At 46.6% G+C, this 15,591-nt stretch overlaps 1 protein-coding gene across 1 annotated transcript in view; it reads left to right on the top strand.

Annotated features, from left to right (window-relative positions):
- ESRRB (estrogen related receptor beta) overlaps positions 1 to 15,591 on the top strand; it is a gene marked incomplete at its 3' end in the record, with an annotated part of 84,757 nt that overhangs the window by 61,816 nt on the left and 7,350 nt on the right. The window contains exons 4-5 of the mRNA XM_080346036.1: positions 9,525 to 9,635; positions 10,289 to 10,450. Coding sequence (XP_080202162.1) covers positions 9,525 to 9,635; positions 10,289 to 10,450 — 273 coding nt within the window. The remainder of the gene's footprint in view (positions 1 to 9,524; positions 9,636 to 10,288; positions 10,451 to 15,591) is intronic.

The following is a 15,591-nucleotide window of genomic DNA, read 5'->3' as shown; positions in this document are numbered from 1 at the left end:
CTGCCAAAACCTTGCCACATGAGCCCAATACAGTCAGTTCATAAAAGGGAGATGTTCTGAGATCATGGGAGGAAGATGAGGATAACAGGTGAGGTGTAACGGGATGTCCAGGCCTCTCATTACAGATCTGGTCTTTGGGTGGTAATGACAGCCAGACAAGCAGAGGAGAGGCAATACTGGACATACCAAACCATACCAAATCGAGCACACTAGCTGTTGTCTGAGTGTTTGGTCCTTTACTGTTGTGGAAGCCCTGCAGAATTTTTTCTTCAATGGAATCTCACTTGTATTTTTTCTAAATCTGTGGTATTCCCCATTTTGTTCCCTGTTCTGTGCCGGCACATGTGCAGAGACCCAGATGGGGCATAAACAGTTCTGAAAAGGAAGAAACGCTGTGTCCATAATGCTTTCGTGAAGTGCGTGTGTGTGCATTCCTGTGTCATGTCATACTGTGACAAACCAAACAGCAAAGAAAATAACTGCTTGAAAATCTCATCCAGGCACAGAGATGTCATCCATTATTCCACCAGCCTTTGAGTCTTGTTTTCCTTTTTAATAAGAATTATGTTGCTGCAGAGCGGTTGTCTTCTGCTCCCTACCAGTGCTGAGTTCTGCTCGTGGCTGAGGCCTCAGAGTAACTTTCTGACATGTGTGAGTGACTTCTGTCCCGTTCTGAGCAGACATCACTGGTTGGCTTCCAAGGAAGAAGGCAAAGACTAAAAGGGCCCTGGGTATATGTCCTGTGGTAGATAAGGTATACCTTATTTCAGAAAGTCACATTTCTGGAGTCCTCCAGATCTACATGCATTTATTGTCATAAAAGCAGGAGTCAGAATTCCCAGGATAGGAATCTTGCCCTGTACAAGGTGCTTTGCCCCACTCTGAATGTCTTTGAAGATAAGTTGTCCTCTGGCCCAGGCTCCTGGTTCTCAGGAGTCACCCAGAAGCTGTTTCTTGTGTGATGAGAGTGAAGTCTACAAATGCAAGGAAAGAAGGTAGAAGAAGATAGTCTCAATCTGCATGCAGGAAAGGGAGGTGAGAGAGGTTAGGCAATTATCCAGGAAAGGCATATGATTTATTCTATCTACATGACTCCGTTTCTTCCCAGAAGTGTATCTGCTGTGGCATACAGGTACAACTGTTCCTTTCCCAGGCTTTGTGCCTTGGCTGCTAATGCATGTCGATGAGAAATGCTAGAGAACTTGTTAAAATTCAACAGGACACCCAAATTCTTTGTTACAAATCCCCCAAGCTCTTGGACTCCTATCTGTCTAATCTAATTTCTGATGTAGTAATTGCTGGAAAAGCCAAATAGTGAAATATGAATGAGAAGTGAACAGAGGAGAGCCACAAAGTTCATTCAGCTCATCTTCCACTTAAATGTTCCCCTTTCCTTCATGTCCCTGGTATCTTTGGGAATACCCAGTCTCCCAGGAACTTGCAACAACCTGATGATTGTTGTGCTGCCTAAGTGCCTGCATCTCTGTGAATGTTGGAGGTGATCCCCCCTTCAAAGACAGTGGCGTTTGTAATCTCCAGTTTTCAGCAGTGGTTGTGTATGAACTCTGTGCTCCTCCTGTTCAAGACTTGGCTGATCAGGAAACCCTGTAGCCAGTGGAACTTTACCAGGCTTTACTCCTAACTCTGCTCTTTGCCTTACCAGCTGCAGCCAGTGGCTGATGTCCTAAATGTTTCCCAAGGAAGCAAATCTGTCACCCTGGGCAGGCCTGACTCTGTGATGTTATAAATTGGGTGCAGTCATCTATTAATAGTATCTAAACAAGCGATTACAAGCACTGGCAATCTTGAACTCCTTCCATTTAGTAACTTTGTCTTCGTCCTTCACTAAAATCCAGATAACTGAATCAACAGCAGAGCTCCTTTTCAGTGACATAACCAAATGGAGGGTGTTTCATTTCTGTTTTCAAGTGAAGGAATCTCTCAATGGAGCAAAGTGTTTCCAGCAACCTCTCCCTCCTGCCCCCATCCAGTCTTCCAGACCACGTGTTCTCAAAAAGATATTTGATTTCAGTGAAAGCTCAGCTGACATCCCTGCAATATGCTCAGGCTCTTGCTTTGTGCTTCCTGGGAAGGATGAGGGCTCCTCCGGGGATTCTGGGTAATTGGGTTAGTGGCCAGCTCATGTCAGGAAATTAAAAGGCAGCCCCGATCAGGTTGCTGCTGCATGTGATTTAATGGCTTTGTATTTACAGAGTATTCTGCTGCCAGCCAGTGCCAGAAATACCACTATTGGAGGCATCCAAATGAAAAATGTTTTGTTTGGTTTTGTTTTGGTTTAGGTTTTTTTTTTTCTGTAAAATATCCCTGTGTTTAAAAAGAGACAGGCAACCCCCTGGCCTTTGAAACAGGATCTGCAGGTGCAGTGAGTGGCATCTTGTTGTCTGTATCATCCACACCCAACTATTTTCCAAGGCATAAATTGAGCATTGGTGACAGGGCTGGAGCTGGGCTGAGTGGTGGCATGACGCAGAGCACATGCTGCCTTGGGCAAGGAGATGGTGATTCTCCAAAGAGGCTTCCAGTGAGTGGGCTGTCCACAAAGTGCACATTGGGCTGCTGGCACTTGGTATCTGTTTTCTGGCTGTAAGACTGGTGCATCCAGGACACACCCTACAGTCTAGTGGATTATGAATCTCTTTAGTTTGGTTCCTCCCGTTCATTTTGAATTGCTAACCTGCCTAGGTTCTTGCCATACCTAACTAATCTCCATTCTATTAAATATGAAGCCCAAGCTCTATCAGTGTACATCTGTGGGGATTCAGAGAGGCATCACCTCTACACAGGTTTATGGTAAACACTTTGTGCATTCTGTCACAAGAAATTGTTCTTAGTGCTTTTATAACACATACAGAAAAAGAGGAAGCTGATAAAAGCTGCAACCATCCAGAGATGTTTAGACCTTAAGTTTTTAGGCAGTTCTGACAACATGGTAGGTAAGATTCACTGAGGTGGGCAGGAGTGGGGTGCAACTGAATGTATCTCCCACTGCTCTCAGGGGATTGGACTAGACAATCTTTCGAGGTCCCTTCCAATCCCTAACATTCTGTGATTCTGTGGTTTTGTGTGCTCTACAGTAACTTAAAGCATGTGCATCAACATTTTCACAGCCTCTGGTGACCTATGTTCACCAGTGACTCAGCTCTGCCGAGATTCTCAGTCCTTTCCCCTGACTCACCTTCAAAGACTGTGCCAGCCCTTGGGCTGCAGGGTATCCTGAGTGGGTCTTTACTCAGGATTGACTGGCACAGCTGTTCTAATTTAAGAATTGAACTAGTGTCTACTTATTATTTTTAGTGTTGAAAAAGCCACTGCTGAGGTGGGGACTTAAGTGGAGACTTCAGAGCTGCAAGGCCTAAGCAGGAGTTGCTCTAAGAGGCTGGCCAAAGCAGCAGCATGCCATGTTGGTGGGGGTGATCCTTCACCTCTGTGGATCTCTGTCACCAGCAGGCTGCACACCCTGCAGTGGTGGAGACTCTCTGTTGTGCCACATATATAAAAATTTGATTCTTGGTCCATGCTTATTGTCCTCTGCCTGTTACAAAAGTCTCATACACTCTATCCAAATAGACCAAGACAGAAAAGTGGGCTAGAGCAAGCATGAGTTTGACCCTGCAGGGGCTCACTTGGTAGTCAATGGAGAGAAGTATCTGTCATCAGTTCTATTCAGGTAAGTGTCTGGCTGGCAAGATTAATGTGGAGATGCCTGCTTCTCTCTGTTAACTGTCAAGGCAGCCGAGGTGCACAGAAGTGAGCTATCCAAGTCTAAAGTAAGGTGAGTTAAATCACACACTGCAGGGCCACAGGTTCCTCTAAGCAGGAAACACCCCTTTGGGGATTTAGCTCTGAGCACTACCTCTTGGAAAGTTGGGGCTTTGTCATCTTTTATGTCCTCTTGTGAAAGGCATCCTTTGTCTTTTCCTGCTGTCCTACTTGAGACTGTTTTCAGGGTTGGGAAGGGAAGCATCAAAAGAGAACATTTGCATGGACCATGAACACAGACAGAGTGAGTGTATGAGGGTTATTACAGAGAGCTGAACAGGTACTGTCTGTCCTTGAAGCCCTTGTTAATTCCTGACTTTCCAGGGTGATTGAGGGGTGATACAAAGGGGGCTCAGCGTGGGAAGGAAGCTGTACATTTGAGAGACAAAAATGGCTAATGCTGCAGAAACACCTCTGCAGAGCTGGCAGCCATGCAGCTGGCATTGGTGGGGGAGAAGGGTTATTTGCAAGCTGTGTGGGTTACACCAGATCCTTTATGCTTTGGACCAACCACCTGGGACATGCTGCTTGAGTTTCTGTGTTTGAGGAGCAAGGACACCTTGTGTCACTGCTCCAAGGCGTGTGACAGCCTATGGTAGCAGGTATCGTCAGGCATCACAGGACTATACTATCCTTCTGAGTCCAGGAACTCTTTAGCCAAACAGACATCAAAGGAGCTTTCCAACCTGACTAACATATCCCTGAAAACATAAAACGTGGAGCAGGCTGCAACATCCTGCTTGAACTGATCTAATCTCTCTGTAGGTCCTTGTAACACAGAAGATGGATTTTGCAACTCCACTACCCCCTTCCCAGGCTTGTTCTCCACCCTCTCCCATTGCAAGTGTCACTCCCAGGCTTGCTGACCTGCACCATGCTAGTCACTGGACTTTTCTGCCCATGCTCACGCGTGATCCTCAAGTCGCTTTCCTGTGTTTCAAATGAGTTGAGTAATTGCACCAGTTATCTACCAGGAGATTTTCCGGAGGCTGGCCTCTTCTTGCAGCAGTGTAAGGACCTAGTGGTATAAAGGGGTCTTTCCCCCTTCCCATGCTGGAATCTCAGAATAACAAAAGAACCTGGTCAGGTTGCAGCCTCTTCTCTCTCATTAGACAGAGATTTTTTTTCCCTATAGTCTGTTTCTTTCCCCATCTTGGCAAGCTCTGTTTCCTTGCTAGGCCTCCTCCTGGCTTACTCATCCCATCACCACATCCTGTTGTCTCTCCTGAAGTTCAAAGCAAAAAGGGAGAAGGAAATTCTATAGGAGATATCTCGAGTACAACCCTTCTTCTTTCATTTCTTCTCAGCTCTTAGCCTACACCTTCCAGCTTCCTTGGGCAGTGCAAACCTATGTACTTTAGACTGCAGCTCCTGGGGGACAGGGCATCTCTGTTAGCTGCAGAGCTCCACCCCAGCTCAAACCCTGGGAGAGCAAGCTGCCTGCATTGATACGGAAACTGCAGCTCAAGGATTATGTGGGCAGTGGGCACAGGACCTGGCTATCAGGGAAGCTCAGCAAAAGCAGCCCCGTGGGCATTGCTCCCTGGCCAGCACTTGTCCTATGTTCCCTTTGATCATGTCCTTCTTGGTCTAGACACATATTGTACCGTGCAAACTGTGTAGCTTGGCTCCTCTGTTAGCTCTTTTGGCAAGATAGATCTTTCTGTTCCCATCAATTCATGAGCATGTGATAGGACTCGATGGAAAGTGAGGTGAGGCTAGTAATTTGACGCGACAGCTGATATTGGGCCTAGACTGCATTTTGCACTGGCCAGGGCTTAGCTTCACAGAGCTTTTAAGATTATTTTTAGTCCCCAGAAAATAAAAGAGAAACTAAACCTGAGTCTGTGTGCTGTCGCCTCTGCATACTCGGCTATTTTTACTTCCGACAGACTCGGCCTGGGTCCAGCTTTTAAAAAAAGCTGGAATTATTTTACTTCCATCAAGAAAAAAAACCCAAAGCCTGATGTTATCAAGTCGGCAAGGGGACATCTGATCCCAAAGTTGTCAGGCAGACGTCTCTCAGAGGAGCATGACAGAAATGCAGGGAGCTTGAACAGATCAGCAGAACAGCTCTTCCACTGCAGAGGTTTGGTGCTGGCACAGACCGCGCTGCGAAAGTGCTTGGAACACGAGTGGCACCCACAGGACGCTTAGAAAACTGACATCCCTACCCCAGGCAGGATGCTGAGCTGAAAAGTCCTGCGCAAGTCCTGGCTCTGTCCTCCTCCCTGCGAAGCCAGAGGGGGCTCAGGCAGGCCAGGGAGCTGAGAATGTGCTGCTGGTGAGCTGGGACTCAATCCCTGCGGTGGACACCAGAGTCAGCTCCACACCGAGGTCAGATGGGGTGGCAGAGCTTTTGCAGCATCCCTCAAAACGTAACAAAATTCAATTCCTTCTTTGCAACACAGGGGAGTGGGAGGAGAAGGGGCTATTTCCAGCACAGATAGCCTTCATTTGCGAAGAAGCAGCTGCCAGAAAGGTAAGTTATCAAGGGGTGTTACTTCCCAAACTTTGCCCTATACTGTTGCATCTCACATAGTGTATGTAAGCCCTCCCTTCTTTGCTGCTCTAGCAGCCCCTCCTTCTTGATACTGTCAAGAAGGGAGGTCCACAGGTGCTTGTGGTGGTGGCAGTTTTGTAGGATTAGTGCCTTCTCTCCTGGGAACTGGCCAGTCAGGACCCATGTGTGACATGTTCGTGCAGGAGCTGGAAGGCAACTGCCTCCTCTAGCTGCTGCCTTGTTTTCAGGCTGTGGCACCAAACCCTATGCAAGAGTCTTCAGCATGAGCCAGCTACATCTCATAAGTGGCCAGTGTACCTTACAGTTAAAGCTCAGGTGACTGCACATTTGGTGTGAAATCCACCCTTTGGATTGCAGTGTATGTACCACTCAGTCTTACTTCATCCTTCTCTTTCTCATCTCCCTTCTCCATACACTCTTACTTCCATTCATATCTCAATTTACAGCCCCCTCTGTTTTTTCTCTGCTTAGTGTTTTCCTTCATGCTGCTTCTCTGAGCTCACCCACTGCAACTCCTCATCTGTTTTAATGTCCTTTAGTGTCCTGTTCAGAGCTGCATTGTAACCAGCCTGCCTATCTTAAAATCAACCACCGAGGAAAGCAAAGTAGAACAGCAGGCATTAACAAGCCACCTCAATACCACAGCTCAGTACCACATCCTGATTTTTGGCCATGCCCTTTTCTTTCATCTAGATATGACCTATTAGGCTGTCAGGTCTTTGGGGAAGGGATTTTGCCATGATGGTTATGTCTGGAGTGCCACAGTCAGGGACTGGGGGCTGAAATGCTCGTTTGCTGTAGCACCTGCAGGTCACTGCACTCAGCAACTGGCACTGAGATGCGCTTCATAGGGGTCAGCCTATTCGCCGGCTCTGCAGCCAAAGCGATGACAACAGGGTAGAACAGTGGTTCTGCAAATGCTGATTGACAACATTTGCCTCAAGGAGAGTCGCACAGGATGTGGAACAAGAGGAGGACAAACACTTGTTCAAAATTAACAAGCCAAAGTCCTTGGCCAAACAGACCTCTCTGTCTGCTCAGTGAGAGAAGGAGGGATGGAGGGTAAATCGCTCTGCATCTCTCTTATATTTTTTTAATGCACTTAAGTCCTTTGTGTCCTTATAATCTGATTGAGGGTCCCTAATACTGCTGCAACCTGTGCAGCCGTCCCTCTGCCAAGCACTGGAGGACGGCCTGCCTCTCCTTGGGAGAAGGAAACGAGCTCCTTCCTCATTTCCTCCCTACCCTTCCCAGTCTCCCCAGTTGCCCCATCCCACTGCTTATCAAACTGCCCAGCCAAAGCACCCAGCGGGCTGTGTGTTTGTTTCTCCTGGACTGCGAATGGTGTCTCCCTGCAGCAATGACATCTTTCCCACTCGCGTGTGGGAATGGACCCCATTGTGACTCTTCTGCGAGGGTCCTGGGCTGCTGTGATTCAAGCCTGAAGTCCTGCAGCCTGTTCTGGATTCCTCCATAATCTCTGAACAGAGCATTCCTGACTCTCTTAATTTTCAGTGTCTGCTGTCCTCCCATAGCAGCCACTTGCACCAGCAGTTCCTTTGCGTTGGAGAGCTCCAGGCCTGCTCATTCCTGCTGCTCCTGCTCAACGGGAGCAGCAGGACTCTTAGAAATGCTATATGGCATTAATAATATCATTCCTTTGAGCCTCTGTCCCCACACACCATGGCTTACAGGTAATGCCACCTGGATCTCCATGTGGGTGCTGCTGCTGCCAGAGGAATTTTGCTGTCCAACTGTATAACTGAGTGCTGTTGGCCTGGCTAATGCTGGTTATTTTTGCTGTTGGGGAGTTGGTGGTACTGCCCGTCAGTCAAGATGGTTTGGGTGCTCCAGCTGTGAAGGGTGTCAGCATCTAGACACTGGGACAGGTAACGGTTTCATGTGGGGCAGGCGGGGCTGGTGTGAGCATTAGAGCAAAATCTTTCTCTTTTCCATGACACAGTAAACAAATGTGGCATTGAAACACACAGTGTAAGTGACAGACGTGTGCCTCTTTCTAGGGCAGAATATTTGTCAGCAGACTGGAGGTTTTTTCAGGTGTACAAGTTGTTCAAAAAGCATCACTTCAAAACTGATTTGGAGTGTTTGCTTTTAGCTGTTTGTGTTTATGTAGTGGATTGATTGCAAAATATTCATGGCTTGATGTGATTAGTAAGTGTATCACATAATTGTTTCCTGTGATCAGACTGGATAAATTCATGTGTGTTTCTAAGTACTCACTTGTATAATGTAAATTCAAATTTTTATTCTACTTGAATGCTCCCCCATTTACCTTGAACTCTTTGGGTTTTTTTGGCAATAGCTGTTTTTCCCAGCAAGACTAAGTTACCCAGTTTCACAAGAACTGATTACCAGACACAATATGGCTAGTCAGAAATAACTGATAATTGGACAAATATCTATGGCTTTTTTTACAATTTGTTTTTGATGTTGTATTTTGTACTAATACAGCAGTTCAGCTGCTGTTCCTGGTCTATTCATGCTGCTATGGTTTTTTTGCATGGTGACAGTCACTGGTGCCTCCCATTCACTGGGGCGTGTTTTCAGTGTGCTGTTTGCAGTTTGATTCACTGGATTTTGAAAGAACCACAACAAATTCTTCAGTGTCTCCCTACTTCAGCTCTATCGCTGCTTTATTGTAGTAGAGGTTGTTTCTATTTATTTGGGTTCTGCTTTTATTACAGCTGCCTTACTTGATCAAGGCTGGAACATCTTTGTTGAATTCGGAGTTCATAATCTATTTGCTACAGGTCACTTTTTTCAAATATAAACAGTGAGAGGTCACAGAACATTTAACTTCTCATTTTGAAGAACAATCTAAAAGCTTATTTTTGTAACTGCAGGTTTGATTGACATTCAAAGTTTTCCCTTGTAAAAGCAAGATCATCTAGAGGTCATTGAGGTCTGAAGCTTTTCATTTGCCTATCAGATTGATGATGATTCAGGAGTTTGAATGGGTTAATTTCTGTCTTCATTAATGTTTTGAATAAAAGCAAAGCGCACAGCAGCATGGTTAGAGCTGGAGGCAGTCTAGCTGATATTACTGAGATTGCTGGGTTCGGCTGAGATCCTAAGTGTTTGGGAGAGGGAAGCTCCCTGGAGTGTGGGCAACATCTTACTTAGCAAATTTTAGCATCTGCATCTCAAGGCTCCCTGTGGCACTAAGGAATCATGAGGATTTATCTTGTTTTACCTGCAGGTGTTCGTCTGGATCGAGTCCGTGGAGGCCGTCAGAAATATAAAAGGAGGCTGGATTCTGAGAGTAGCACTTATCTGAGCTTACAGATCCCTCCTCCAGCTAAAAAGCCATGTATGTATTGGTCTTGGATTGTGTTCCTCTGAGCAACCACTAAATTTCTTTTTATTGGTCTTCCAAAACGTTCAATGGAGCAGTTGCCAATTCTGATTCCTGTATCAGTCACCAGCACTAGGATTTTTTTCTTATGATCATAGTACAGAGGTAGGTTATGTACGCCTGAGTTACAGCCCAGGTGCTGTATTCATTGTACCTAGGACTAAATATCAGACCTTTCCTAAGAGATTATGTAAATCCATTTACTAATATTCTGATCTTTTCCTGTATCTAAGCTATGTTAACAAAACTGGTCCCATGCTGATTTCTCTTTTCCATACTACCCATAGTTCTGTAAAGCTTTCCATATCCCACCATCTGATTATTCCTGCCTCCTCCGCCCCTTGTTGGGCCTACCTGAGACAATGGCTGAGAACCTTAGAGTAACCTCCCGCTTCTGTCATCCCTGTACAGAGCTGATTCCGCATGGGCAGATCACTATAGCTTGTGTAGCTGCAGCATGGCCTTCTCCTGTTGTGACTAAAACCATTTCTGAGGTCCTATGGGATCTATAGTCTTGTCTTATGCCAGGAAGGTCATTCTAGAAAGGGCTGTTATGACACCTTATGTCATGAGAGATAAAACAACAACTTCTCCTTTGAAATGTGCAGTGACTAAGATCGTCTCTCACTTGCTGGTGGCTGAGCCAGAGAAGATTTATGCTATGCCCGATCCAACCATGCCGGAGAGTGACATCAAAGCCCTGACAACCCTCTGTGACCTGGCAGACAGGGAACTGGTGGTGATCATTGGCTGGGCAAAGCACATCCCAGGTAAACGGGGAATTACAAGAGTGTAAGCATGAACAGCAAAGGGAGCTGTTATTTATTACTGTGCTTTACAATTTTTTCTTCAACCAGGATTTTTACCTATAGTAGTGGGTGGAAATTAACTGTCACAGAAAACTGCTTGTGTTGCACTCTCATTGGTAACAAACTCCAATATAGCCTGTGGTGTAGGGGCATAAATTGATGACTGCATGTGTGTGTGCCCAGGGATTATGCAGAAGTCTTTGAGATGATATTGTAAAGTTGTTGGTTGTACCTGGCATTGGGTGGCACAGTGAAAGCACTTGGGAAACAGCCCTTTGATTTAGTGGATTTAGCACAGCAGATTTAGTGATTTCGCACTGCATCAACATGACCTAGGTCTTTTTTCTTTATAGATTAATAAATGTTATGGCAGTGACTGGACTTTACTGCTAATGACAGGCAGGTACCCACCACGTCTGTAGTGGGCATTCTTGCCCAGACTCAGGAAAGCTTTTGTCATACTGGATTCATCACAGAACAACTCACATTGGGATGGAAGACATGCTCACTATTGTCAGTGAATCTCCAGGCCTCTGTGCTGATAAACAATGAGGACAAATTCATTGGCAATGTGACCAGCCTCAGAAGGCTCACTGATTGGATCCAATGAGTACCTGTATGATTGAGTGACACAGCAAGTGTCTCCCATCTGCAGGCAGGGTGGACCTAGGCTGAAGGAGCTGACTGTGTGAAATACGGACTCTTATGTGGTGGGACTATGAAATCTGGAGAAACTTTTTCAGGACAGTGTTTCTGAGCAGAGGTTAATCTCAGTGGTGCCCTTCTTACACAAGATCTGCAGTATCTGCAGGGATTACACCCATCCCTAGCACTGGAATCCATCTGAGGCTGATTCATCACAAGCAGGGTGACAGTGGAGATTAGGGAACTCAGCCTGGATTGCTCTACTAACCCAGTACTTGGGGTGTTAACAGGAATGGTTTAAATGCAATGCAATTAGCTGCTATGGCTGTCCAGTGAGGTGCCATTGTGTGTTCTTCTAACCTTGGCTATTTGTGTTTGCACAGGGCACCCTGCCGTAGTTCCCCAGCTCACAGCTGCAGGATGAGCATGGCATGCTCAGCTCCAAGTTTCTACAGCGTTTTCCAGACTGCCACGGTGATACTATCCCAGAACAGAAGCATAGTAGTGATTACTCCTGCACTGTGAAAGGGACTCTTCCTCTCCTTTTGAAAGGCAGGACATACCAGCCATCATCTCAGTTTTCTCTGTGTATTTTCCTTTCCTAACAAAGGCCCTGCAACACAGTAACAGCCAGCAGCCTGGCATAGTTCAGACCAGCAGCAGTATTATAACAGGACTGTGTGCACAGGAGGGAGCTTGGGGATTCTTACACAAGGGAACAGTACCAAGAAACAAACCTAATAAAGACAGTTAAAAAAAATGGGACAAAATACCCTATAGTTCTGAAACAAGTATGAAACATACTGAGTTAGGCAGCAAGGGGGCAGAGCAGGGCAGGTCCAAGAGGCTGCCAGGTGTCTAGGCTATCCGTGCCCCGTGTTTCTGCCTTCCAAGGATTTTGAGCAAAATAGGAATTGCCTCTTGTGTGCATGCACTCTTGGACAGAGAAGTATGGAGAAGGGGACAAAAGACACATATTCCTGCCTTGTAATCACACTGGAATTAGTAAAGAACAGTGTGACATTCAAGTCATACCAACCCTCTAGGATCCCAGGTGTCAGCACCAACTTCTACCCCACAGTGTTAGCAAATAAAATCAGTTAAGCTTAAAGACACTCTCCTACGATAACAAGAAAACATGATTTAATGGTGTTTAGCAAATGTTATTAGCTCAATAGCCTTATTAGCTGTTAGCTTAAAAGGCACGCTTAGCCAATGTGGAGTTGTCCCCTTCTGTATGAGGCCCCCTCCCCACTACTCATCCTCCCCCCTCTGCTGATTGTCTCTGAACAACATCTACCTTTTCTGTGTGCCTTGATGCAGGGAGACAAGACTTCTCTCAAGGGGTGACAGTGAAGGCTCTCCCAGGGTAGCTGTTGTGCTGTTCTCACTAGGAAGACGATAGTACTAGCACAGAATGAAATATGGCAAGTAGAGTGACAGCAGCTGTGTCTGGAGTGGCCTCAGATCCTATAATTACATCTCCCTTTATTACCTCTGCTAATGGCCCTCCAGGATGACAGAAATGATAATAAATTAACAGATTATGAACTCCACTTGCCACAAATTATGTGACTTTTTTTTTTTTTTAATTCTGGGAGCTCCCACTGCCAAACCACTGAAATAAAAAAAAAAAAAAATCACAAAAAATAAAAAACCTGAATGTCACATCAGCTATTGCAAATAAAGCAGCTTTTCTCAACCTGCACCTGGGAAGGAGGGAAACATGCATGCAGCAGAGGCTCCTATTGTGGGAGCCCAGTGATGGCAGTGGAGCATTCAGCACCTTTCAGGATCAGACCTGAGAAAAGCAGCAAGAAACAGATCACTAAGGGCATTTTCTGGATGCTTTGCCATCAAACAATTCAGGAATGCAAAAGGTCTGGATTCTAGAAATTCTTGGGAGCTGGAAGGTGACGAGCCAGTTGAGTTCCACAACCAGAGGTTCTCCAGTGTTATAAACCTGTAACAGCAAGCCTGTGATTTTGGCCAGGTGAAATTAACATTTGCCTTTCCTGATTTCAAGTTTTATAGCATGGGAGATCCCAGGTTATATGATGTTCCCTTGTTGGTGCAGACTGCAATGATACAGGCACAGTCCTCCAGCCCTTGTATTCTGTATGTGTAAACACTGGAGGAAAAGGGTCCTGATTCTGTCAGCCCTTTCAAGTCCAGGCTTGGTACCGCAGCTCTCCCTCCTTCACACCTGCCTGCCCGAGCTGGAGTGTTGACTACCTGGGAGTGCTTCTGGCAAGGGGCTTTCCCAGGTGGGTAGGGCAACTGCAGCTGGCTCTTCTGTTCTCCTTGGCACAGGGTAGAGCTTGGTCGCTCCTGTGCAATTCCCACCTGCAGTAACTGCCTCTGGGAAAGAGTGATTAACGAAGATGCTGGATGTACAGGGTACTGCTAGGGTAAAGTCAACTTTTCTGCTTTATTCTGTAGGAGAAAAGTGTGAGCCATGTCTGTCCCAGATCCTCTCACTCTACTACATGACTGTTTCCCAATCTTTAACAAATTTTGTTGGCAGACTGCAGTGAGGCGATGTCATAACCCCTTTTGTAATCCAGATGGGAATGAAGATGCAGAAAAGCCATGTGACTGACCTAGAAAGTGGGCTTAAGGCAGCAGCCTGATGCTGGGCTCTTCTCCATGGTCAGAGCTAGGAGAGGTGTGATTGAAGGAGAGATTCTGGGTGCTAGAGACCATGACAGTGGCTGTGCACAGCACCATGACCCCTGTCTCAGAGCTAATCTCATCAGTTCCCTGTGCAGCAAGCAGACCTGGGGAGACAGGATCCCAAGCCTTTGAGCTCCATGAGCCTGCACTTGGACTCAGTCAGGAGGGCTGTGCTCAGGAGCAGCACTGTACTGACCGCAGGAGCACAAGGGCAGAAGGGTGAGGCAAAGGACAAGGCACCCCTGAAGTACTCACAGCCTGAGCAAGGGGTGGGATTTGCCCACCCTGTAGTGCAGGGCTACATGGAGCACAGGCTGTGCTGTACAGGAATCAATCTCACAGCCATGGAGCTGGATTTGCAGCTCTTCTCCCCAGTAGCCTGGACTCCTCTTTAGTTGTTCCCTCTGGCACTCCTCCCCAATGGTTTATTGATTCTTCCCTCCCACCCACTGCTCCCCTCAGACCTTGCACACACAACACGTGACAGCTGATTGGTATCTGTTAATTAATGTGGCCTGGGGCCTCTTTTCTATTCAGTGGCCTGATAAGGGAAATTGGATGTCCAAGGGCTGCCAGGCCATTATCACCCTTTGCTTCCCCTGGCAACACAAACAGAAAACATGGCGTAGTGATAAATAAATACCACTAACCCACCCTTTTGCCTTCCCTTTTCCAGCTGAGATAGTACAGATAGAAAAAGAGAACCCACAGTCAGTCAATATAGCAATCATCAGCTCTTTTGTTAATTGCCAACTTGATAACAAGAGAAATCAAATGATGATCATGGTGGCTGGCTACCTAGGCCTAGATGCAGGGCCAAGAATGATGAGCAGGGAGGGCTGTGGGATGAAGGCGTCCTGCTGAGCCCAGCACACAGCCAGCAGGACTGGGCGGCTCCTGCATAGAGGTTGATTTGCTCACAGGCCTCTTGGTGAGCCCTGAAGCTTAATAAGAGTCTGGGGAGAAAACTGGCATGGGGAGCTGGAGGAGCATCACCCCCAGCTGAGGGGTCTCTGGGTGTTCCATTCTCTCACAGCCCTGAGAATCCTGAGTTGCAGGGAGCTGCCAAAAAGCACAGTCCCTGCCTGTCAGTGGTGGGCAGGAGCTGCCTAGATGGGACCAACACGCTGTGCTTGGCATCCCTGTCTGCAATGGCTGTTGCACAGTGCCCGTCTCTCGGGATCTTTCACAGTCTGGCCTTCAAGGGTCCCTGGTACAGAGGACATAACAGACACAGCTTTCTTTCCCATGCACCTCTATTTTTTTTCCCCTCAGGACAGACAGTGCTTCTGTGTTTTGGCCTCTCCACTTTCTCAAGTGCCTCTGAGGCTGTCAGGGTCCATCTCCAGATGGTGATTGCTCTTTCTGTATTTCAGGAGAATGACTTGGTTTACTGCTGTGTGCTGGTTCCATTGCTGTTGGGTTTGGCTGTGGTTTAGGTACTTGTGTGACACCATTAAGGTATTTTTGAACGCTGAGTAGGGCTGTTGGCTATCAGGTGCAGAAAGCTGATGGTGTGGAGCTCAGAGTGCTGAGGAATAGAAGAAGATTCTGTTCACAAATGCATTCAGCTTTTGAATCCATTTCAGTACTCTGTTGTGGTAGGACCTTTTCTCATGTTGGCCAAAATTAGAGATTGTGCTATGCTTGTAATTCAGGCCTATGTCATTCCCTCCAGTCCCATCAGAATCCTTCTTTTCTGCCATCAGGAGCTCTTCTCTGCTCTTTGGTCAGATGGGGAAGACTAAATAGGCTTCAGTACCAATCTACAGAGGAACAGT

This window comes from Nesoenas mayeri (assembly GCF_963082525.1).
Source record: "Nesoenas mayeri genome assembly, chromosome: 5".
NCBI classification, from domain to species: Eukaryota; Metazoa; Chordata; class Aves; order Columbiformes; family Columbidae; genus Nesoenas; species Nesoenas mayeri.
This window is presented reverse-complemented; position numbering and strand designations above follow the sequence as displayed.